This window comes from Heptranchias perlo, chromosome 16 (assembly GCF_035084215.1).
Source record: "Heptranchias perlo isolate sHepPer1 chromosome 16, sHepPer1.hap1, whole genome shotgun sequence".
In the NCBI taxonomy this organism is placed as follows: Eukaryota; Metazoa; Chordata; class Chondrichthyes; order Hexanchiformes; family Hexanchidae; genus Heptranchias; species Heptranchias perlo.
Genome location: NC_090340.1, coordinates 11,348,637 through 11,372,077, shown reverse-complemented (window position 1 = coordinate 11,372,077; position 23,441 = coordinate 11,348,637). Strand labels below are relative to the sequence as shown.

Sequence of the window (23,441 nt, the reverse complement as noted above, 5' to 3'; positions counted from 1 at the left end):
CAATGTATTGAATTCGTGGTAGTGAAGTATTTTCACATCATCCAGTTCAGAGGTGTGGCTGGTTTGGATTATTGGTGAGTAGAGGCTTCCAGTTGCAACTGGAACGACTTGATCATACTTGATGTGAATCCAGTTCAAGGTTAGATTTAGAGATTCTAGTGAAGTTTGGTGCTACGTGCAGTGCTAGAAACCTTGATGTAATTGCTCGGACTTCAGGTTTTCACAGAGCGTTTTTCATGATGAATCTTTTAGACTCCCTGACTCTCTTTTGGGGGGGGGGTGGAGGAGGGAGAGAGGTGGGGAGGTGGCGGCGGCACTACCTAATGAGCTGCACGGAAGTGTTTTTCATAGATTTTAGGAAACGTAAATGAAATTATTTGGGTCCTCACTACTTAGTATAGTTTTGGAGGGAGGAGAAGAAATTTGGTCTCTGAAAAATGTACACCTGTAGTTAATTGTTTACTTGTATCTGATATCTGCGGTGTTTTACTTTGTGAGGATGTGACGTTCTGTTTAATTTCTTTCCTAGTACCCTGCCCACGCTGGCACAGTGACAGTAGGGTTGCCAACTTCGGATGTATTCCTGGAGGTTTCAACACATGACCTCTCGTCCCCAACTGCCTCGCCCAGTCAAACAGCTTTTTTTCCCCCATCTCCAATATTTTTATAACTAATAAATGTAAGCGTTCAAAGAAAATTAAATAAATGAGGCATCATTTTTTAATGCGTCTGTGATTTTTCTTGTAGGTTGCTCACGAGTGTGTCCAGGAGATTACTCTTCAGCATACTCCAGGGCAATCCTGGAGGGTTGGCAACCCTAAGTGTGACAGCTGTGGCCCAGTGGATAGGAACGCCAGCTCCCAATGCTGCTCGAGCCGGGAGCTGTTGGAAGAGCTCCATGAGTTTCTCCCCCTCTCCCCTGTGGGGAGGAGCCTGCCCTGCACTGTGTGCCTCCCCATGGTAGTGAGACTGAAATCAGGAACTCAGTGGGGAGGCGACTGAGTTTGTGTCTCCTGTGCATTTCATGGTTTTTTTTAAAGCACCAGTTTTGGGTGGAAGGGCAGGAGAGAAATCCTTCATTTTATGAGATGATAGTTTCACCAAACAGGGCACCAAAAAAACATCTTTAGTGGGTAAACAACTTAACGCTCAAGATTTAGCCTCCATGTCTTCAACATAATGCCAGGTGTTCACAGGGAATCCTCAAGATGCTGTGATCACAGTCAGATAGGTGAGAGTGTATCCAGGCAAGGACATGTGCTGGACAATGGGAAAGAGGCTTGCTAGCACATTATCACTGATGCTGTACACTAAGCTTTCTGCAATGACAACATTGAATTCCTTTGGATAGCTGACGCTGTCTTTTGGAAGTTAAGTCAGGGTGCCTGCCAATGTGCCAATCGTGGTGGGGGTGTGCCTTGGAGTGTGCCAATAGCAGCAGGGGGATACCTGGATGTGGGTCAGCATTTACAGGAGCTCGCTGTACAGAAAGGCTTGAAAGCTACTGATTTAAAGCAGCATTTTCTTACCCTACCACTACCTACCGTGACTAATTGTAATAGCACTGGCTGGATTATATACATGAGGATAGGGGGATGGGGCCGGGACTGGGGTGGTGGGGGTGGTGGTGGGAGAGAGAACGACAGCAGTTCTGTACAATTAACTGTTCTCTACTTTATCCTATCTCAGGTTGGTGCGAGAGTTTGTCGCACAGAATAACGTTGGGCAAATCAAACACGTGATCCAGATCCTGTCCCAGGAATTTGCACTGTCGCAGCATCCTCACAGCCGTAAAGGTGGGCTCATCGGTCTTGCCGCCTGCTCCATTGCTCTTGGCAAGGTGGGTAATGTGTTCGCCATGTGATGTATTAACGACCCAAAAAATTGTAAACTGGTTATTTTAGACTATGTTTCAAACTTGTTTAATCCTCTCCAATCTGATGACCCTTTGATATCTCCCAAACGAAATGTTCATCCTTTCCCCAATACACATACCACCATTTTCTCCCCCCCGCCCCCCCCACCCCCAAATACTGCTGACAATAGTCTGACGTCTGACTTGCGCTCACCAATGCAATGGGAGATCTATTGGTTACGTTTCATATGTATCTTTTGGATGAGACTTTAAACCGTCTTAAGTGGGTGTTAATGATCCCATGGCACTAGTTGAAGAAAAACAGGGGAGTTCTCTGGCATCCTGGCCAACATTTATCCCTCAGCCAACACCTAATTTTCTGGTCATTTATCTCATTGCTGTTTGTGGGAGCTTGCTGTGTGCCAGTTAGCTGCTGCTTTTCCCTGCATTACAGTAGTGACTACACTTCAAGTACTTCATTGGCTGTAAAGCGATTTGGGACGTCCTGAGGTTGTGAGAGGCACTATATAAATGCTAATTCTTATGCTTAAAAGTATTTTTTAAATTAAGTCAAAGTAATTTCAGGATGTAATTTTGTGACTTGGAGCTGGACGTCCATAAGTATCTTTCAGTATCCAAATTCCCTCTGCAAACAGCAATTAAACTCTGAGCTCAAGCTGTGTTTACTTAAAGGAATGAGATCTTATGGCCTTCAGTATGTGATTAAAAAAAAATCTATTTTGTCTGTGTTAGATTATTGATTTGAATCCCTCCTTACCAGTAACAGTATAGACACACATGGCTAACTGGCTTCAGTGAGCTGTCTCTGCAGAGCACAGAATAACACATTTTCATTCCAGCAAAGACCATTTAATATGCATCAAGTGTAAGTTGGTAACTCCATGGCTAGTATGCACTGTAGGTCGTTTAATCTGTCAATTATTTCAATGGCCCAAGCTATCGCATTCAATTACAAACATGCCTTTGTCAAAGAATGGCCAAGTGTCTAATTTAAATACGAGGAAATGCAATTTCTTTTGTGAATGGGCCCTCTTCCAACTTCAAAAAAATGTGAAGGATGCCTCTGTGGGTAAACTTGCCTGAGAAGTCAGTCTGCAGAGAGTGGAGGGTCTGAGCTATCGGTGACTCCGTTGCACCACATCGGTGAGCAACGTTCTCAGGGATCTAGTTATGCTACATAGGAACAGGAGTAGGCCATTCAGCCCCTCGAGCCAGTTCCCCCATTCTGTTAGGTCATGGCTGATCTGTACCTCAACTCCATTTACCAGCCTTCGCTCCATATCCCTTGATACCTTTAACTAAAAAAAAAATCTATCAGTCTCAGTTTTGAAATTTTCAATTGACCTCCAGCCTCAACAGCTTTTTGGGGGAGAGAATTCCAGATTTCAACCACCCTTTGTGTGAAGAAGTTGAAAGACAACTCGGCAAGCATCTTTACTGCTTTGAATATGAATTGAGGGGAATAATGAAATTTATAACTGCTGTAATGCATTGTTTTGCACTGAATGCTGTTCACTTGCCTGCTTTATTTGAATAAACTATCTGTTGTTTTATAGTTTGAGTGCAGCCTGGTGCAATGTTTACTTGATCTGCCTGATGAGGTTGAGGAGAATTGCATGACAGCACATATAGTAGTGCAGGTTCTCTGTTGAATTCTGGGGTCTTGCTATCCTTTAACTAGATATTGAGCAGGAAGAGGTGCAATCCGGATCGTAGGATCGCGAGGTCGGCTTACAGGAGCGGTTGGTGATGCTGAGCATAGCCTAAAATCCGATTTGCCGTTAACTATCCCCACTGAGTTCCAAACCTGAGAGTTCCTTTAATGGACGTCAGCCAGTGTAATTAAAGTTCCTGTACCTAGCATGCATCCGTGTCACACTTTTCAAAGGCATCATGTCTGAAATTGTGGTCTTGGAGGTGTCGCACCTCAAGTGTTATAGTCGGGGCTTCAGAACACACAAGCATCAAATGTCTGTCGGGCAAAAACCATGACTGGCTCAAATAATTGCTTGTCAAATTACCAACTAAGCATCCAATGACTAAATGGGAAAGAATCAAAGGTAGCAAAATGTACTAATGAAGGATGAGCAACTGGCATAAAACAAACCAATCCAATTTCTCAATTTTTTTTTCAAAGTCACCATGCACGAAACAGCAAGTGCCTTCAAACTGTGTACTCACATTAAATTCACCTTTTTTCAAAGTTTTTCACTGCATTTTTCTCTGTTACTCAGGTTAGCCTACACAGTTGGACATTTATATAACCTAACATACAAAAAAAAAATCAGTTCTGAAAAAATAATAAACTTGTCCATAAAATTGGTTAGTTAATGGTGGAAATATCTGCAAGAAGTTGAGCTCCAGATTGCGCTCTCCTCGCACTTGGTCCATGGGGTTTGAGTTGCAAATTTCATCTGGGCCTTGGCATTTCCAACTGGATTGGATAAATTCTGTCTCATAGGAACATGGGAACAGGAGTAGGCCATTCAGCCCCTTGAACCTGTTGCCCCATTTAATTAAATCATGGCTGATCAATATCTTAACCCCATTTTACCCACCTTGGTTCTGTAATCCTTAATACCCTTGCCTAACAAAAATCTATTAATCTCAGTTTTGACATTTTCAATTGACCCCCAGCCTCAACAGCCTTTTGGGGGAGAGTTTTCCAGATTTCCATCACCCTTTGTGTGAAGAAGTGCTTCCTGACATCACCCCTGAATGACCTAGCTCTAATTTTAAGGTTATGCCCTCTTGTTCTGGACTCTCCCACCAGAGGAAATAGTTTCTCTATCTACCCTATCAAATCCTTTAATCGAGGTGTTTAAGATGATTAAATCATCCCTTAATCTTCTATACTCAAGGGGATACTGAATCTGTGTGAAATGTTTCCTGAGAGTTGCAGTTGTCAGCCTGCTCCTGTGCAGTTACAATACACAGCCCACCATGACAACCAGGCAGGCAGTTTAGATACGGCAACTGTGAGGCATGAGCAGTGGGGTAGGGGAAGAACAAAAATTAAACTTTTCTTTAGTGGTACACAGTTTAAGCTATTTAACAAAATTTCTAAGGTGTTTGTGCCCTGGATTACTCGAGACCTAAGATCAGAAACTTGAAAGATCATAATAGGTCAAAAGCAAAATACTGCAGATGCTGGAAATCTGAAATAAAAACAGAAAATGCTGGAGAAGCTCAGCAAGTCAGGCAACATCCGTGGAGAAAAAAACAGAGTTAGCGTTTCAGGTCGAACACCTTTTGTCTCCCTCAGGGAGATATCTATACACTGGTGTCTCTCGGTCCTTTCTCCCTCAGGGAGATATGTATACTGACTGGTGTCTCTCAGTGCTATCTCTCTCGGGGCATCTCTACACTGACTGGGGTGGGGTCTCAGTCCCCCCACTCTCGGGGAGATATCTGTACACTGACTGGGGTGGGGTCTCAGTCCCCCCTCTCTCAGGGAGATATCTGTACACTGACTGGGGGGGTCTCAGTCTTTAAGATCATAATAGGTGATTGGTTAGAATTTTAATGCATAAATAAACCTAATTCTGTGGATGGAGAGAATTTTTATATCATTACTTAATTTCATTAGTTCACCCTTTAATATCAAATGTTAGAATTAAATCTGAGTGAGTAGAAGCTGTACTGAAAGCACTGATTGCAAATGTTGGGGGAGATGATGATTTTTATCTCCTAGTTGTTAAGCCGGGGAACTTCTCTCTTTATATTCGGTTCCCCCTCACCTCTGGGCTCAGTCGCCTTTCTCTGCTCGTTCCCCATTGAGCCTGTCATTCATGTGCCAGCTCTCTGCCCTTTTGATAACCTACCTGGTGATCCTATAAACCTTTCATACTTCAATCCCAGCTGGATTGAATCCAATTACTTTAGCTCCTGCTAGCAATGACCTTTTTAGTAACTTTGGATATCGAAAGAGCTTGTGTGTATGATCCTGAGCGACATAGGAAGGGGGGTTGTGGGTGTGGCCCCAGGACATGATGGGTGTGATGCCGGGACAGATAGGGTGGAGGGTGAATGTGAGACTAAGATAAAGATCAATTTATTGGACAGCCAAATTAATCATTTGGCAAAAACAGCATTGGCTGATCCATGCAGACCTAGAGGTCACAGGTTCACTTACTGGTCTGTGCTGCATTACCTGATGCCACGTTCGATTGCTGGAACCTGCGCTGTGTTGGTTAATCCCAGCCGAGGCAGCACTTGGGTGAACTACAGTTGGCCTCAGTGCCCCGAAACTAGGGGGCAAAGATCAGTCCCAAACTTATGCTGTTCAGGTGACTTCTGTTTGTAACTATACGTTTGCACGGACATCAGGTGAGGATGGGATTTGGCACTCTGATCAGAGTTTGTAACCACTCTCTGCCCACACTCGCACATAAACAATGACCAGTTTGATGAGATACCAGAGGAGACACGGTACCCGTGGAACTGTACGAGTCAACGCCATCAGGAGAGGAAATCGGAAAGTTGGTGTTAAATCATGCATGTTTAAAGTGTAAAGGCGTTCGTTCAGTATGTATATTCAATATGTTCACTATAAGTATATGTTTTCTCTGCAGGATTCTGGTTTGTATCTGAAGGAACTAATTGAACCGGTTTTGACGTGTTTCAACGATGCTGATAGCCGATTGCGTTACTATGCCTGCGAGGCCCTCTACAACATTGTGAAGGTGGCCAGGGGCTCGGTCCTTCCTCACTTCAATGTACTGTTCAACGGTCTCAGCAAGGTAATTGTGTGTTTATAGATAAACCAGAACAGCCAGCACATCATCATGGATCTGGATTCTTTATAATCTTTATTTAAAATTACATACTAAACCATTCAGTCTCGGTGGCTAAAAAAAACTGACCTGCAGGGGAGTGTGGTGTCAGAAATACTATACTGGAACGTTGAGGCGGGAGGGGGGCGTTAGTTACAGTAGAAAATTATTTTTGAAGCAAACTCTTTGTATTTGCAGTTTTGTCCTGCTCATCATTCCTGCCTGGTTTATATTGGGGGGGCGGGGGGAGGTCACCAGCAAGGGTGAGAAAGCAGTCGCTTAACAAAAAGACACACCTTGCGGGCACCATCCTGATTGCCACCTGCCCTTCTACTGTGAAGGAGCAGGAGGGCAGTTGTGAAGTTTTGTATTTTTTTCTTTATTGTTTGTTTATGAGCTGGGAGGATAACAAACTCACTGAGCGAGGGAACAGCGCTGAAATGAAGCTGAAACGGCCTGGCCAATACACTCTTCACTGAGGATTCAAATCCTTTACATGGGCACAGCAGCTTCTCTTCTCCCTGCCCTTGTCTCCCATTGTCATCACTCCGAGGCCTGAGGCTTGCTGACGGGAGCACAGATGAAAGCCTCTGTTTCCCATTCAGCTCCATTTGGTCCTCACAACCGTTTTACTAATTTTTTTTTTTATTCGTTCATGGGATGTGGGCATCGCTGGCAAGGCCGGCATTTATTGCCCATCCCTAATTGCCCTTGAGAAGGTGGTGGTGAGCCGCCACCTTGAACCACTGCAGTCCGATCGATTGTATCTCCATGGAGGAAGTCAGTGAGCTCTGTGTTTTTAATACCACGAGTTGCTCTCCTGCGGACGGAATTATACATTAAAGAAAAATGTGGAACTGAGTAGGTCCCAGTGAACGGTGACTGGGCTTGTTCATTGAGTCCCAGACAAGCAGAGGACTTGAGCAGGCCCAGTCCTTCAATTTATTTAAAACTTCAGTTAGACCTGACTTGGTAAATGTTTACAGGTACTTCAACTTGGTTAACCTTTTACTTGGTGTGAATTCGGCTGCCTTCTGTGTTTGAGCGGGATTGTAATTCAGATCCAGATTGGCCCACCATAGCCATGTGACTGATCATATCACATGGGTTCATACGGACCAGTCAGAAAGCTAGATGGAGCTCTCCATCCATTCATAAAGATCCCCATGTAGCCCCATTCCCTTGATCTTTCCCATGTTCTGTTCTTCAAATATCTAGCCTCATCTGTTTTAAAAGCTATTATGGACTCTGCTTCCACCACCATTTCAGTAAGGCTTTCGATGATCATAGAATCAATCATACAGCACAGAAGGAGGCCATTCGCCCATCGTGCCCGTGCTGGCTCTTTGAAAGAGCTAGCCAATTAGTCTCACTCCCTTGCTCTTTCCCCATAGTCCTGCAAATTTTTCCTTTTTAAGTATTTATCCAATTCCCTTTTGAAAGTTATTACTGAATCTGCTTCCGCCACCCTTTCAGATCGTGCATTCCAGATCATCATAACTCGCTGCATAAAAAAAATTCTCATCTCCCCTCTGGTTCTTTTGCCAATTATCTTAAATCTGTGTCCTGGTTATCGACTCTCCTGCCAGTGGAAACAGTTTCTCCTTATTTATTCATCAAAACCCCATCTAATTTTGAACACATCTATTAAATCTCCCCTTAACCTTCTCTGCTCTAAGGAGAGCAACCCCAGCTTCTCCAGATAAGTGAAACCCCTCATTCCTGGTACCATTCTGGTAAATCTCCTCTGCACCCTCTTCAAGCCCAAGTGTGATGCCCAGAATTGGACACAATATTCTAGCTGAAGTCTAACCAATGATTTATAAATATTTAGCATAACTTCCTTGCTTTTGTATTCTCTGCCTCTATTTATAAAGCAAAGGATCCCCTATGCATTTTTATCAGCCGTATAAATTTGTCCTGCCACCTTCAAAGATTTGTGTATGTGAACCCCCAGGTCTCTGTTCCAGCACCGCCTTCCACCAGTCCTCTTATTTTTTTAAAAATCCTAATCTTCTCATCTTTTGGGGTCAGTCTTAAATTGATGCCCTCCAGTTATTGACTCATCAATCAGAATTGAACAGCTCTATCAGATGTTCTGTTGGCTGCCTTTGTTCTAATGATAAAAGCTCCAGTTTCTCTAGTCTGCCCTCCTAACTAAGCCTCTCATCCCTGGAATCATCAGGGCTATCTACACCCCTCAATCATTTAGTTTCTGTAACTTTCCGTTTCAGGATGTTCATGCTGTAAGTAAAACTGTACCACTGACGGGTGTTAGCTCTGAGTAACGTGTCTGTGTTTTACACAGTTGGCTGCAGATCCAGATCCCAATGTCAAAAGTGGCTCTGAATTGCTGGACAGGTTATTAAAGGTAAGCACCTCAGTTCTCTGCTGGACAGATGTTACGGTGCGTGGATTGGGCAGAGCGCCCGGGACCCTGAGCGCCATGCACTTTCCAGCAGGTTTCACTGAACAACAGTCTCTGGATTGACCTTTATATATAATTCCTCCCCTTTTGCCCAAGAGGTGCCTTTGCTCAGCTGTGGTGCCTCAACTGCTGCCTTGCTTGAGATTGAATTGTTAGCATCACAGACCATTAATCAAACGTGAGACCTCTGGTCTGGATGACTTTATACCAAAACAACTATTGTATTCATCCTGAAAACCATATGGATGTCCAGTGCTTAACACAAGAGGAGCCAATGAAGTGTTCAGTGTACCAGGCCCACTTTGCTTTTCATATCCAAGATCTATTTAAAGTAGAGCACATGTTTAACTTAAAATCCTAATCCTTCGCCATGTGTTCCCAACTCTCCATTTGTGGAGAAGTCTAGTTGTGACATTGCACGAGAGGAATGATGACGGAGTGTTTCTTCTCCCAAACATTTTGCTATTGTTTCCAGTCTTCGAATCCAAATGATGGGCAAGAGGGGAAGAACAATTTGGTCATTGCCCCTCTTAGGAGCAAGATATCATAGAAACTATTAACTGTTGGTGGATGTACATGGTACTTTTTCGAAGAAGAGCTGGGAGTTGTCCTGGGCCAACATTTCTCCCTCAACCAACACCACCAAAACAGATTAACTGGTCATTCATTCTCACTGCTGTTTGTGGGGCGTAAATTGGCTGCCGTGTTTGCCAGTGTAACAATGGTGACGTAATTCAACGGCTGCAAAGCACTTTGGGTTGTTCTGCGACCAAGAAAGGTGCGTCATGAAATGCACGTTCTTTATTTCTTGTGCCTTTTTGAATACAAGAACATGTCATTCATGGCACCAGATGGCCTTGCTTCCCTGGGCACCATCATACTGCCCACTACACTAATGCTGCAGGGAGGTGCTTGGAGGGAGACGGGTCTGTGACTGAGCAACGTTGGTGCAGGTCTGGGGATCAGGGTGCCTGCACTCCTGGCTGTGGAAAGTGGAAAATCTGGAATCGATGTGCATGTGATCTCCAGCCCATGGAACCATGTGTAGGTTACCGAGTGCTGGCATTTTGTCTCACTTCTTCCAAGCTGCCCTTCTCAATATAGGATCTTACAGCACAGAAGGAGGCCATTTGGCCCATCCTGCCTGTGCCGGCTCTTTGAAAGAGCTATCCAATTAGTCCCACCCCACTGCTCTTTCCCCATAGCCCTGAAATGTTCTCCCCTTCAAGTATTTATCCAATTCCCTTTTTTGAAAGTTACTATTGAATCTGCTTCCACCACCCTTTCAGTCGGCGCATTCCAGATTATAACAACTTGCTGCATCTCACCTTCCTTTGTCAATTACCGTAAATCTGTGTCCTCCAGTTACTGACCCTTCTGCCAGTGGAAACAGGTTCTCCATTTACTCTAACAAAACCCCTCATGATTTTGAAAGTCACATGGCCAAGGAGTGGTTGCAGGTGAGAGTATTTTGAAGGAGAAAACTCGTGCGAGGCCCACAATGTCGACATAACACACATGTTTACTGGTTGTGTGTTTTCTGATCCAGCAGGAAGCTTAAGTAGATGGGGAACGCAAGGCTTTTTTCAGCAGAAACTCTGGCTTCTGTACTCTGGGCTACAATGTTAAACAGATGCATTCTTCATCAGTGTACTTTTTTTTAAAAAAAGGTTCCAGGTGAGGGAGATTAGCTGTGTTACCCAGGTGTTGAGGGAGGGGACATTTGAAGTTCTGTCCCTTTAGTCTTCTTTCTAAATTACAGATCCATTGCCCCACGTGCTCCTCCTGCATCCTCATTGTGAATGAAATCAAGGTCATTGTAGTCCTACTCTTGACTCATTCACAGCACTTAACACTGTGGAATTCCTTACCTATGGCTTTTATTGTCGAAATCTACAGGCTTCTAAAACCAAACCTTAGTGTTACCTGATCACTACTTCCTGATTCATCAAACTGCTCCCTTCTCTCCAATCTTGGCAGTGTCCTGTACAACGGGCTTTGGCTCGTCACCCATGTTTCTGTTAAAAATCTTCTCTAAACTTGTAACACCTAGTACTTGAGAGGAGCCTTGTCTTGTAGGTATGACCAGGTTTTTTTCTGTGCAGTTAGCCAGATTATTTGTGACCAGTCAAGTTAACGGCATTGTCTGTTTACATGGCACAAGATATAAAAAGGCAAAGAGACCACAACTGTGAGGAAGGTTCAACCCAAAGAAAAAGACCCGTGTATTTGTGAGGAAATTATCCTGTAGTATTTTAAAATTGTGAATTAATTTTTTTTTGTTGTTGAAAAGTTGCCACCTTTAGCCTCAACTCCCAATGTCCTGTTGCTTCATGGAAAACAGCAAACGGTGGGGTTTGGGACCAGAGGCCATTGTGCTTCAGCACCTACCCTTGTAAACAGGAAGAGGCTGGTCTGTGTTTCTGATCAGTATTATTGCATCTCAGTTCCTCCGAAGATTGCCCTCTGCTGCACTACTGACGCTTTTCCATTTCCTACAATTGCCATCCTTTGATTGCTCTGAGATTATGATTAATAGTGAGGCACTTGCTGTGTTACTCATTAAACCCTGGAAGTGCAGTCTCCTTCAGGTAGTAAAATGGCTTCTTGTGTGGCTGCAGTTTGTATTGGCATGGAATTGAGTAACAGGCAATTCTGGTGACATTACCTTGAGCGGAGTTGTAATCTGGTACACTGCCGCTAGCTGTTTTGTTGCTCATGTAGTGATATGTCAAGGCATGATTTGGCTTGTCGTCTTGCTCATTGTAGCCAGCATTAGTAAAGGGAATAACACTCGGCGTGCAAAGTTGGAAAGGAAACCAACTCTTTCTGGGCCTGCTGAAGTGCCACATGGGTATTTGATGTGGGCATTCCAACTTCTTGGTGTAAAAGTTTGAGATGCTAAATCATCCTTGGTAACTGTTTCTTTCGAGAGGTTTAACTGCCCTGACACACGTGCTTCCAGAGAAAAATTAGAGCCATCCCAGCCCTGCAGTTCCTCTCTAAGGAGGTGGCACTTTGAAGAAATAAGCTGCTGGTGATCCAAGAGTGAAGCGAGGAGCTGCAACGTCTCCACTCCTTGGTCAATCACTTGAGATTGTACCTTCTCCGAGTGCGGTTGGAGCTATAGATGTGGCTGGAAGAGCTATGGAGATTCGCAAAAAAATTGTCCCTATTTCAAACACCAATAAGGTGCAAGTGTCCATAGCTGTGATGGAGGGTTTGGCTATCCATAAGGGATGATACTCATGTTCTTCATAGTTTATCCACTGAGACACTGAGGGTACAATTAAATTGCTTCCTCACCACCGTTCTTCTGCTGAGGCATATTTGAGAGGCCAGAGTTGAGAGAATGTTTGTAATAGGAGACTTGTCATTTTTTTGGCTTCGGCATTTGGCACGTAAAAGGAGCATTGTTGGTTTGCCAGCCATAAGAAAGAAAGAAAACTTGCACTTATACAGCACCTTTCATGACCTCAGGACCTCCCAAAACGTTTTCATCCGAAGAGGTACTTTTGAAGTGTAGTCATTGTTGTAATGTCGAAAACATGGCAGCTAAATTGCGCACAGCCAGATGCCACAAACAGCAATGTGATAATGACCAGATAATCTGTTTTAGTGATGTTGGTTGAGGGGTAAATGTTGGCCAGGACACTGGGGAGAACTCTTCTGCTCTCTTTGAAATAGTGCCATGGGATCTTTAACATCCACCTGAGAGGGTAGACGGGACCTCGGTTTAACGTCTCATTCGAAAATATGTATGAAAGATGGGCCAAGACTATCTATAGTACAAGTGCTAAATGTTTCAAACCCAGTCTCATCTTTTTACTTCCTCCTTACGAGCACTCAGCAAATTTAAGGCATGACTCTTCCACAGAATCTTCAATCAGGATGTTCTGACCAACACACACTGATGTAAGGAAACACTTCTTCATGCAAAGAAAGATCAGTACTTAGACGCTCTTCTGGGTAGGGCCATCATTCAAGCGCTAGGGCACTAGATTTCTTTGGAAAGATGAGCCAGATGTGTCAAAAGGAAGATCTTCAACTTCTAAGTATTGAGAAACTGAAAAATTTGTACTTGAGTTTTTGACCATTCTGATGTGTTTCTGAATTAGTAAATGTATGTAGTGATTCCTGTTGCAGAGAGTTGTGTAAAATTGTATTTCATTTTGCTGTATGTATGAAATGTTTAATGTGGGTGTACCTTGCAACAGCCCCAACTAATAACTATTGTCCATGATGGATGATTTAATACTGGTGTCATTTCTCATCTCGCAGGATATTGTCACAGAAAGTTCCAAGTTTGACCTTGTGGCTTTTGTCCCTCTCTTGAGAGAGCGAATTTATTCCAACAATCAGTATGCAAGGCAATTCATCATCTCCTGGGTGAGTTCCAAAATGCGTTCCTGATCTTTGGTAGGAGGAGTTGAGCTTGTTAGTCTAATCAGCAGCAGATCGAATCAGTGGCGCAAGAGCATTTTAAAACTAATTTCTCACCGAATCATACAGCACAGGAGGGCCACCATTTGGCTCACCATGCCTGTGCTGGCTCTTTGAAAGAGCTATCCAATTAGTCCCACTCCCCTGCTCTTTCCCCTTGGCCCTGCAAATTTTTCCTATCGAGTATTTATCCAATTCCCGTTGAAAGTTATTATTGAATCTGCTTCCACCACCCTTTCAGGTAGTGCATTCCAGATCATTACATAGGAACAGGAGTAGGCCATTCAGTCCCTCGAGCCTGTTCTGCCATTCAATGCGATCATGGCTGCTCTGTACCCGAACTCCATTTACCCACCTTGGCTCCATATCCCTTAATACCCTTGGCTAGCAAAAAATCTATCGATCTCAGATTTAACATTATTAATTGAGCTAGCATCTACTGCTTTTTGTTGGAGAGAGTTCCACACTTCTACCACCCATTGTGTGAATAAGTGTTTCCTAACTTCTTTCCTGAATGGCCTGGCTCTGATTTTAAGGTTACGTCCCTTTGTCCTAGCCTACCCCACTGGTGGAAAAAGTTTCTCTCCATTTACCCTATCAATTCTTTTCAAAATCCTAAAAACGTCAATCAAATCACCCCTAACCTTCTACATTCTAGCGAATACAAGCCTAGTTTAGGTAATCTCTCAAAATTTAACCCTTGGAGCGTAAAAACTCATTGCATTAAAAAAAAATTCTCCTTATCTCCGCTCTAGTTCTTTTGTCAATTACCTTAAATCGTGCCCTCTGGTTATTGACCCTCCTGCCAGTGGAAACAGTGTCTCCTTGTCAAATCCCCTCATAATTTTGAACACCTCTATTAAATCTCCCCGTAACCTTTTCTACTCTAAGGAGAACAATCCCAGCTTCTCCAGTCTCTCCACATAACTGAAGTCCCTCCTTCCTGCTATTATTCTAGTAAATCTCCTCTGCCTCCTCTCCAAGGCCTTGACATTCTTCTTATAGTGTGGCGTCCAGAATTGGACACAATACTCCAGCACTAATCCGACACGATGGGCCGAATGGCCGCCTCCTGTGCCGTAACTTTCTATGATTCTAACCAGTGATTTGTAAATTTGAAGGGAAATGACATTCCTGCTGCCATGCCAGCACCACCAGCTTGGGCTTCAAAATCTGTCTCGGGTCTCACCAATGTATTACATACAACTGTGTTGCTCCTCGTGTCCTCTGATAGAGCCCCACAAAAAAACCCATTGAATGGGATCTGTGTCCTCATTCCCACTCCTAGCATTTGTGTACTGCTAAGGTTCCATTTCCTGTATTCACATTGGTGATCAAGTCTAGACACACATATTGTACTTGTGCCACAAGGAAGCCTGCTTATAATCTAACCTGAGCAAAATTTTCCATGCTTGAAAATTGACTGATACGTTCAAGTCATTTTGAGTTTGGGTTGAGTTCTGAATGACCTTTGGGTTCAGGTGGGGCTACTCTAAGCATTGCTTGCTCTCGTACAATTTTCAATCTTGGTTATCTTTGCAGATCCTAGTACTGGAATGTGTTCCAGACATCAACTTGCTAGACTACCTGCCAGAAATCCTGGATGGGCTCTTTCAGATCCTCGGAGACAACAGTAAAGAGATCCGTAAAATGTGAGTGTGGGTGACCTGCAGTCGATGTGCATTGTGAGCAAGGTCAATGAATGCCATAGATGAGAGTCATTCTCTTAAGCTTTGTGAATTTTATATTCATCCAGGTGTGGGGTGTTAGTGGACATTGGAACACCCTCATCTCAGATGCTCAGCATCAGCATTAAGTACCCTCAGGTCTGGTGTGGGGCCCCTATCGATGAACCCCCAGCACTACCTGAAACGGTTACTGCACGTCCTGAAATGCAATTGATCCAGGTGTATTCTGATGTCGAGTTCCAGTCAGAAGTGACTGACTCCAGCACTGGTCAACCAAAGCCAGAATTCATCTAAGAGCAGCACACGGGTTAAAGAGCCTCTTTCAGGGCAGTCCATTATGGTCTTGTTTAGCTTGATGCCCTTAGCCAGTGATTCTCTGTTAGCACATGATCACCTTTGTGAAAATTGGCACCAGCCATAGTTTTGGGCAGACTTTTCAGGACCTTGCCTTGATCTTTGTACCAGTTGGCATCCTGAACGGATTTGGTTTTGCCTGAGGCTATTGGTGTTTTTTGCCCAGGACAAGAAAGTTTTTTTTATAATGGGGGAGAGATGGAAGATGCAGAAATTGAGGAGGAATTTCTATTCAAAGTAGGTTCTCGGGGTTTTAACAAGAAGCCTCGGTCGGACTGCTATCTCAGCATGCTTATTTCTTTGATCACAGTTTTTGAGTTAACTCATACCTGAAGTTCCAGCGTGCATGTCAGGAAAGGATGAGTAATGATGCCCTATTGGATCTGGTGGGTATATCTACCAGTCAAAGCTTTCTGGAGGTTCCCTTCACTATCGCCAGGCAGGCTGTAAGAAGAATTGGGAGAACTTCCTCTTAGATTGTGACATCCTGCCCAGCTGGGCCATGTTGTGTCTCCCATCTGATTCACTGGTTGCCGTCCGGGTGGAGACAAAAGACAAGTTCCTTGTACCAGTTGCTCCTGTTAAAAGGTTGAAGCAGCAGATGATCGAGATAGGCAGCCTTACTCACAAGAAACGTTTCAGATTTGGATGGCTACTTTACCAAGCCTGTTGGGTAAAGCTTGCCCAGAAGCAGTCCATTAAGGTTGATGCAACTACCGGCTTGGTTCCAGCTCTTGTAGGGAGCCACTTATTGGTTGTGAACGGCATTATCCAAGTAGTGAAATTGTTGCAAAAATCCTTCATGTTCCAGATAAAGGCACAGTGACCGCAGCTCAAGGGAGTGTCATTCACCATTTTGCATGGCTTTTTTTTACGTAACCTGGTTGGAGGTCCATTTCTTGGGCAAGAAATCATGTCGGTCCCTATTTGTGTGCAGAGGTTGAATTTCTAAGTGTGATAAAATGTCCTCATAATTTATATACTGTTTGCTTTCACAGTTAACCAATGAGTAGGCTGGATCAGTCATTGAATTCCCCAGGCTTGGCTGGGCAGTGAATAAACCGCACTCTGCAGTCTCTTAATTCACCAAAATATATGCTGGAGTTAAAGTGACAGGTGCTGGACGGATTGACATGAATTAGTGAATATTTCACCAGGCGTTCATACAAGCAGGCTGAATGTGTTTCTTACTCTCGAATTAAGAGTAAGATGACCCTTCTCCCTACCCCCGCCCTTGTGAAACCTTCTTCCCTCCTCCCCTGAAGATGTTGCCTTTTGCTGGGGTATCGGTAGCCCTTTGGTGCCTTGCCCAAGTTGCCATTCTTCATGTTTGAGTGTCATCAACCAGGTTGACCACTAGAGGCATTAGAGCCTAATCCTGTAAACTCAATCCTGCTCCCAACTGAGCACTTCCAAGAGGGTGTTGCTGGATATGTTTTTCCTTTCTGATCTGGGGACAGTGAAGGCAGTTGTAGGACCCCTATACCTGCCTGGCTGTGACCAGAGAACTCAGCACAGGCTGCCGATTGAAGTTCGGGCTTTCCTGATCTGTACGGCTGCATTGTTCGCTGTCGTAAGCAGCTAATTCATAGCGAGCTCAGGGTGAGACGATTTTGTATTTACCACTTTGTTGCTGCAGCTTATTCAGCAGGTTCCACCCAGATAACTTGTTGTTAACTTTCTTCCAGGTGCGAGACTGTCCTCGTTGAGTTTCTGAAGGAGATCAAGAAAAACCCTTCGAGTGTCAAGTTTGCTGAAATGGCCAATATCTTAGTCATCCACTGCCAGGCCACTGGTGAGTTGCTATCCACCCTCATTCGCTCCCCCAACCCCGGTCCCTTCGCTTTTTCTCCACCCACCCCATTCCTTTGCTTTTTCTTCCTCCCCCCCACCCCCGTCCCGTCCCGTCCCGTCCATTTTTTCCCTTTCCCCCACCCACCCCCCCCCCACCCCCCCCCAATCCCTTCGCTTTTTCTCCCCCGTCCCCCCTTCGCTCATCCATGTAATGTACGTGCTTCTCTGCTTTTTCTCCCATGAGCCTCGGTACATACACGGACCAGTTCACTGCCATGTTAATGCAAGTTTTGTGGAATGGATGGACACTGGCATTTCATTCTGGGACTTGTCTCTGTACCAGCTGCAAGGGTCGAATGTGAAATAATTTTGGGTGGTGCCAACAAAGTACTAAGTGGGCATGGACCCTTTGCACAATACTGCCCTTAATTTAGCACAACCTCTCAATTTCACACTGCGGCCAGAGGATAGCTGGTGTAGGAAATAGGGGAAAAAATGCCTCACTGGTGCAGTAGGAAGTGCTCTTTGGGGCTGAGGCATTTTGTTGGTTCTGTTTAAAGGGAACTTTACTCTGTGTCTCACTGTGATGTATCGGACCTGGGAGTGCTTGTTGCTGACACTGGGTACCTGAAATGGGAAGTGTTTAATTCCCCAGAACTAACATTCCTCATCTACATAGTTTGTAAAACAATTTTTAAAAAAAACTAAAAGGCTGCTCGCCCTCAGAGAAACTGTTAGAATCCTGCAGGCTCATATATGTACAGTGAAGGTATGATTTGCCTGTAGGTGTAGTTTTGAATTTTTTCAGCCAGTATATAACAAGCCCAACGTGAGGGGGGGGCAGTTCTGGATTTAGTTCTAGGAAATGAAGAGGGGCAGGTGGAAGAAGTAGCAGTGGGAGAGCATTTTGGTGGTCATGATCATAATACAGTTAGTTTTAGCATAGTTATGGAAAAGGACAAAGACAGAGCAGGAGTTAAAGTTTTCAAATGGGAAAAGACCAATTTTACTAAACTGAGAAGTAATTTAGCAGAAGTAAACTGGAAACATATACTTGAAGGTAAATCAGTGTCAGAGCAATCGGAGACATTCAAAGGGGTGATTCAGGGGGTTCAGGGTAAACGTGTTCCCGCAGAGAAAAAGGGGGGGTCTGCCAAATCTAGAGCCCCCCCTGGGTGTCAAGAAGCATTCAGGGTAAGATAAGGCAGAAAAAGAAAGCCTATGATAGACACCGGGAACTGAATACTACGGAAAGCTTAGAGGAGTTTACAAAGTGCAGGGGTGAAGTTAAAAAGGAAATTAGGAAAGCAAAGAGAGGGCATGAAAAAATATTAAGTAAAATCAAAGAAAACCCAAAGATGTTCGATAAATACATTAAGAGCAAGAGGATAACTAAGGAAAGAGTAGGGCCTATTAGAAACCAAAAAAGGTAAACTATTGTGGAGGTGGAAGATGTTTGTATGGTTCTTAATGAATACTTTGCATCTTTCTTCACAAAGGAGAGGGATGATGCAAACATTGTAATTAAGGAGGAGGAGTGTGAAATATTGGATGGGATAAACATAGTGAGAGAGGAAGTATTAAGGGGATTAGCATCTTTGAAAGTGGATAAATCACCAGGGCCAGATGAAATGTATCCCAGGCTGTTCAAAGAAACCAGGGAGGAAATAGCGGAGGTTTTAACAATCATTTTCCAAACTTCACTGGTTACAGGCATAGTGCTGGAGGATTGGAGGACTGCTAATGTTGTACTGTTGTTTAAAAAGGGAGCAAGGCATAGACCAAGTAATTACAGGCCAGTCAATCTAACCATGGTGGTGGGCAAATTATTGGAATCAATTCTGAGGGACAGGATAAACTGTCATTTAGAAAGGCATGGACTAATCAAGGACAGTCAGCACGGATTTGTTAAGGAGACTAACTTGATTGAATTTTTTGAGGAGGTGATGAGGAGGATCGATGAGGGTAGCACAATTGATATAGTCTACATGTATTTTAGCAAGGCTTTTGACACAGTTCCACATGGCAAGTTGGTCAAAAAAGTAAAGGCCCATGGGATCCAAGGGAATGTGGCAAATTGGATCCAAAATTGGCTCAGTGGCAGGAAGCAAAGGGTAATGGTCGACGGGTGTTTCTGCGACTGGATGGCTGTTTCCAGTGGGGTGCCGCAAGGCTCAGTACTCCGGTCCTTTGCTTTTTGTGATATACATCAACGATTTGGAATTAAAGATAGGGGGCATGATTAAGAAATTTGCAGATGACACAAAGATAGGCCGTGTGGCCAATAGTGAGGAGGAAAGCTGTAGACTGCAGGAGATATCAATGGACTGGTCAGATGGGCAGAAAAGTGGCAAATGGAATTCAATCCGGAGAAGTGAGAGGTAATGCATTTGGGGAGAGCAAACAAGGCAAGGGAATGCACAATAAATGAGGATACTGAGAGGTGTAGAGGAACAGTGGGACCTTGGAGTGCATGTCCACAGATCCCAAAAGGTAGCAGGACAGGTAGATAAGGTGGTTAAGAAGGCATATGGAATGCTTTCCCTTATTAGCTGAGGCATAGAATATAACAGCAGGAATGTTATACTGGAACTGTATAAAACACTAGTTAGACCACAGCTTGAGTGCTTCAACAATGACCTTCCCTCCATCATAAGGTCAGAAATGGGGATGTTTGCTGATGATTGCACAGTGTTCAGTTCCGTTCTCAACCCCTCATATAATGAAGCAGTCCGAGCCCACATGCAGCAAGACCTGGACAACATCCAGGCTTGGGCTGATAAGTGGCAAGTAACATTCGTGCCAGGCAATGACCATCTCCAAGAAGAGAGTGTCTAACCACCTCCCCTTGACATTCAACGGCATTACCATCGCCGAATCCCCCACCATCAACATCCTGGTGGTCACCATTGACCAGAAACTTAACTGGACCAGCCATATAAACACTCTGGCTACGAGAGCAGGCCAGAGGCTGGGTATTCTGCAGCAAGTGACTCACCTCCTGACTCCCCAAAGCCTTTCCACCATCTACAAGGCACAAGTCAGGAGTGTGATGGAATACTCTCCACTTGCCTGGATGAGTGCAGCTCCAACAATACTGAAGAAGCTCGACACCATCCAGGACAAAGCAGCCCGCTTGTTTGGCATCCCATCCACCACCCTAAACATTCACTCCCTTCACCGGCACACAGTGTACCATCCACAGGATGCACTGCAGCAACTCGCCAAGGCTTCTTCGACAGCACCTCCCAAACCCGCGACCTCTACCACTTAGAAGGACAAGATGTGGAGATGCCGGTGATGGACTGGGGTTGACAATTGTAAACAATTTTACAACACCAAGTTATAGTCCAACAAATTTATTTTAAATTTCACAAGCTTTCGGAGGCTTCCTCCTTCCTCAGGTGAATGTTGTGGAAACATTCCACAACATTCACCTGAGGAAGGAGGAAGCCTCCGAAAGCTTGTGAAATTTAAAATAAATTTGTTGGACTATAACTAGAAGGACAAGAGCAGCAGGTACATGGGAACAACACCACCTGCACGTTCCCCTCCATGTCACACACCATCCCGACTTGGAAATATATCGCCGTTCCTTCATCGTCGCTGGGTCAAAATCCTGGAACTCCCTTCCCAACAGCACTGTGGGAGAACCTTCACCACACGGACTGCAGCGGTTCAAGAAGGCGGCTCACCACCACCTTCTCAAGGGCAATTAGGGATGGGCAATAAATGCTGGACTCGCCAGCGACGCCCACATCCCATGAACGAATAAAAACAAAAGTTCTGGTCACCACATTACAGGAAGGATGTAATTGCACTAGAGAGGGTGCAGAGGAGATTTGCAAGGATGTTGCCAGGACTGGAGAATTTCAGCTATGAGGAAAGATTGGATAGGCTGGGATTGTTTTCCTTGGAACAGAGGAGGCTGAGGGGTGATTTGATTGAGGGGCCTAGATATTTCCCTTAGCAGAGGGGTCAATAACCAGGGCGCATAGATTTAAAGTGATTGGTAGAAGGATTAGAGCGGAAATGAGGAAAATTTTTTTCACCCAGAGGATGATGGGGGTCTGGAACTCACTGCCTGAGAGGGTGGTAGAGGCAGAAAGCCTCAACTCATTTTTAAAAAAAAAATACCTGGATGTGCACCTGAAGAGCCGTGACCTGCAGGGCTACGGACCAAATGCGGGAAAGTGTGATTTGGCGAGGTGGCTTGTTTCTCTGTCGGCGCGGACATGATGGGCCGAATGACCACCTTCTGTGCCGTAAATTTTGTGTGATTTGTGCATGTTTGAGCTAATACATACAGGAAGGATCCAGGTCTGATCTTTACCTTGTGCTGAATTAGGTAATCTTAGTCTGGGCCCTTCAATTGGTTAGGAAGGAGAAATTGTCTCGGGTTATCTCCATTGGGCGTTCGGGAGTGGACAAGTTTACGTTTGGCTGTGATGCCGCCTGCAGTTGATAAGCTTGCTGCCATTCACGGTCCAAGCTCTCCTGCGAATAACGGAATGGCTATTTAGGCTAGGGATTGGCTCTGATGGAGCCCTCCCCCAGCTTCAGGAGAGGTGTGAAAATGAAGGGCTCTATTTGAGATGATTTTTTTTGATTCGTTCATGGGATGTAGGCGTCACTGGCAAGGCCAGCATTTATTGCCCATCCCTAATTGCCCTTGAGAAGGTGGTGGTGAGCCGCCTTCTTGAACCACTGCAGTCCGTGTGGTGAAGGTTCTCCCACAGTGCTGTTAGGAAGGGAGTCCCAGGATTTTGACCCAGCGACGATGAAGGAACGGCGATATATTTCCAAGTCAGGATGGTGTATGACTTGGAGGGGAACGTGCAGGTGGTGGTGTTCCCATGTACCTGCTGCCCTTGTCCTTCTAGGTGGTAGAGGTCGCGGGTTTGGGAGGTACTGTCGAAGAAGCCTTGGCGAGTTGCTGCAGTGCATCCTGTGGATGGTACACACTGCAGCCACTGTGTGCCGGTGGTGAAGGGAGTGAATGTTTAGGGTAGTGGATGGGATGCCAATCAAGCGGGCTGCTTTGTCCTGGATGGTGTCGAGCTTCTTGAGTGTTGTTTGAGCTGCACTCATTCAGGCAAGTGGAGAGTATTCCATCACACTCCTGACTTGTGCCTTGCAGATAGTGGAAAGGCTTTGGGGAGTCAGGAGGTGAGTCACTCACTGCAGAATACCCAGCCTCTGACCTTTCATAGCCACAGTATTTATGTGACTGGTCCAATTAAGTTTCTGGTTAATGGTGACCCCCAGGATGTTGATGGTGGGGGATTTGGCGATGGTAATGCCGTTGAATGTCAAGGGGAGGTGGTTAGACTCTCTCTTGTTGGAGATGGTCATTGCCTGGCACTTGTCTGGCGCGAATGTGTCTTGCCACTTATGAGCTCAAGCCTGGATGTTGTCCAGGTCTTGCTGTAGGCGGACACGGACTGCTTCATTATCTGAGGGGTTGCGAATGGAACTGAACACTGTGCAATCATCAGCGAACATCCCATTTCTGACCTTATGGAGGGAAGGTCATTGATGAAGCAGCTGAAGATGGTTGGGCCTAGGACACTGCCCTGAGGAACTCCTGCAGCAATGTCCTGGGACTGAGATGATTGGCCTCCAACAACCACTACCATCTTCCTTTGTGCTAGATATGACTCCAGCCACTGGAGAGTTTTCCCCCTGATTTCCATTGACTTCAATTTTACTAGGGCTCCTTGGTGCCACACTCGGTCAAATGCTGCCTTGATGTCAAGGACAGTCACTCTCACCTCTCCTCTGGAATTCAGTTCTTTTGTCCGTGTTTGGACCAAGGCTGTAATGAGGTCTGGAGCCGAGTGGTCCTGGCGGAACCCAAACTGAGCATTGGTGAGCAGGTTATTGGTGAGTAAGTGCCGCTTGATAGCACTGTCGATGACACCTTCCATCACTTTGATTGAGAGTAGACTGATGGGGTGGTAATTGGCCGGATTGGATTTGTCCTGCTTTTTGTGGACAGGATATACCTGGGTAATTTTCCACATTGTCGGGTGGATGCCAGTGTTGTAGCTGTACAACACTATTTTCTGCTGCAGTTTCTA

General features: G+C 44.9%; 1 protein-coding gene across 1 annotated transcript in view; it reads left to right on the top strand.

The window, feature by feature from the left end:
- Positions 1-553: 553 nt before the first annotated feature.
- Positions 554-23,441, top strand: part of vac14 (vac14 homolog (S. cerevisiae)) — a 296,601-nt gene continuing 273,713 nt past the window's right edge. The window contains exons 1-7 of the mRNA XM_067998261.1: positions 554-679; positions 1,690-1,840; positions 6,451-6,618; positions 8,960-9,022; positions 13,361-13,468; positions 15,065-15,174; positions 17,253-17,359. Coding sequence (XP_067854362.1) covers positions 678-679; positions 1,690-1,840; positions 6,451-6,618; positions 8,960-9,022; positions 13,361-13,468; positions 15,065-15,174; positions 17,253-17,359 — 709 coding nt within the window. The 5' untranslated portion in view covers positions 554-677. The remainder of the gene's footprint in view (positions 680-1,689; positions 1,841-6,450; positions 6,619-8,959; positions 9,023-13,360; positions 13,469-15,064; positions 15,175-17,252; positions 17,360-23,441) is intronic.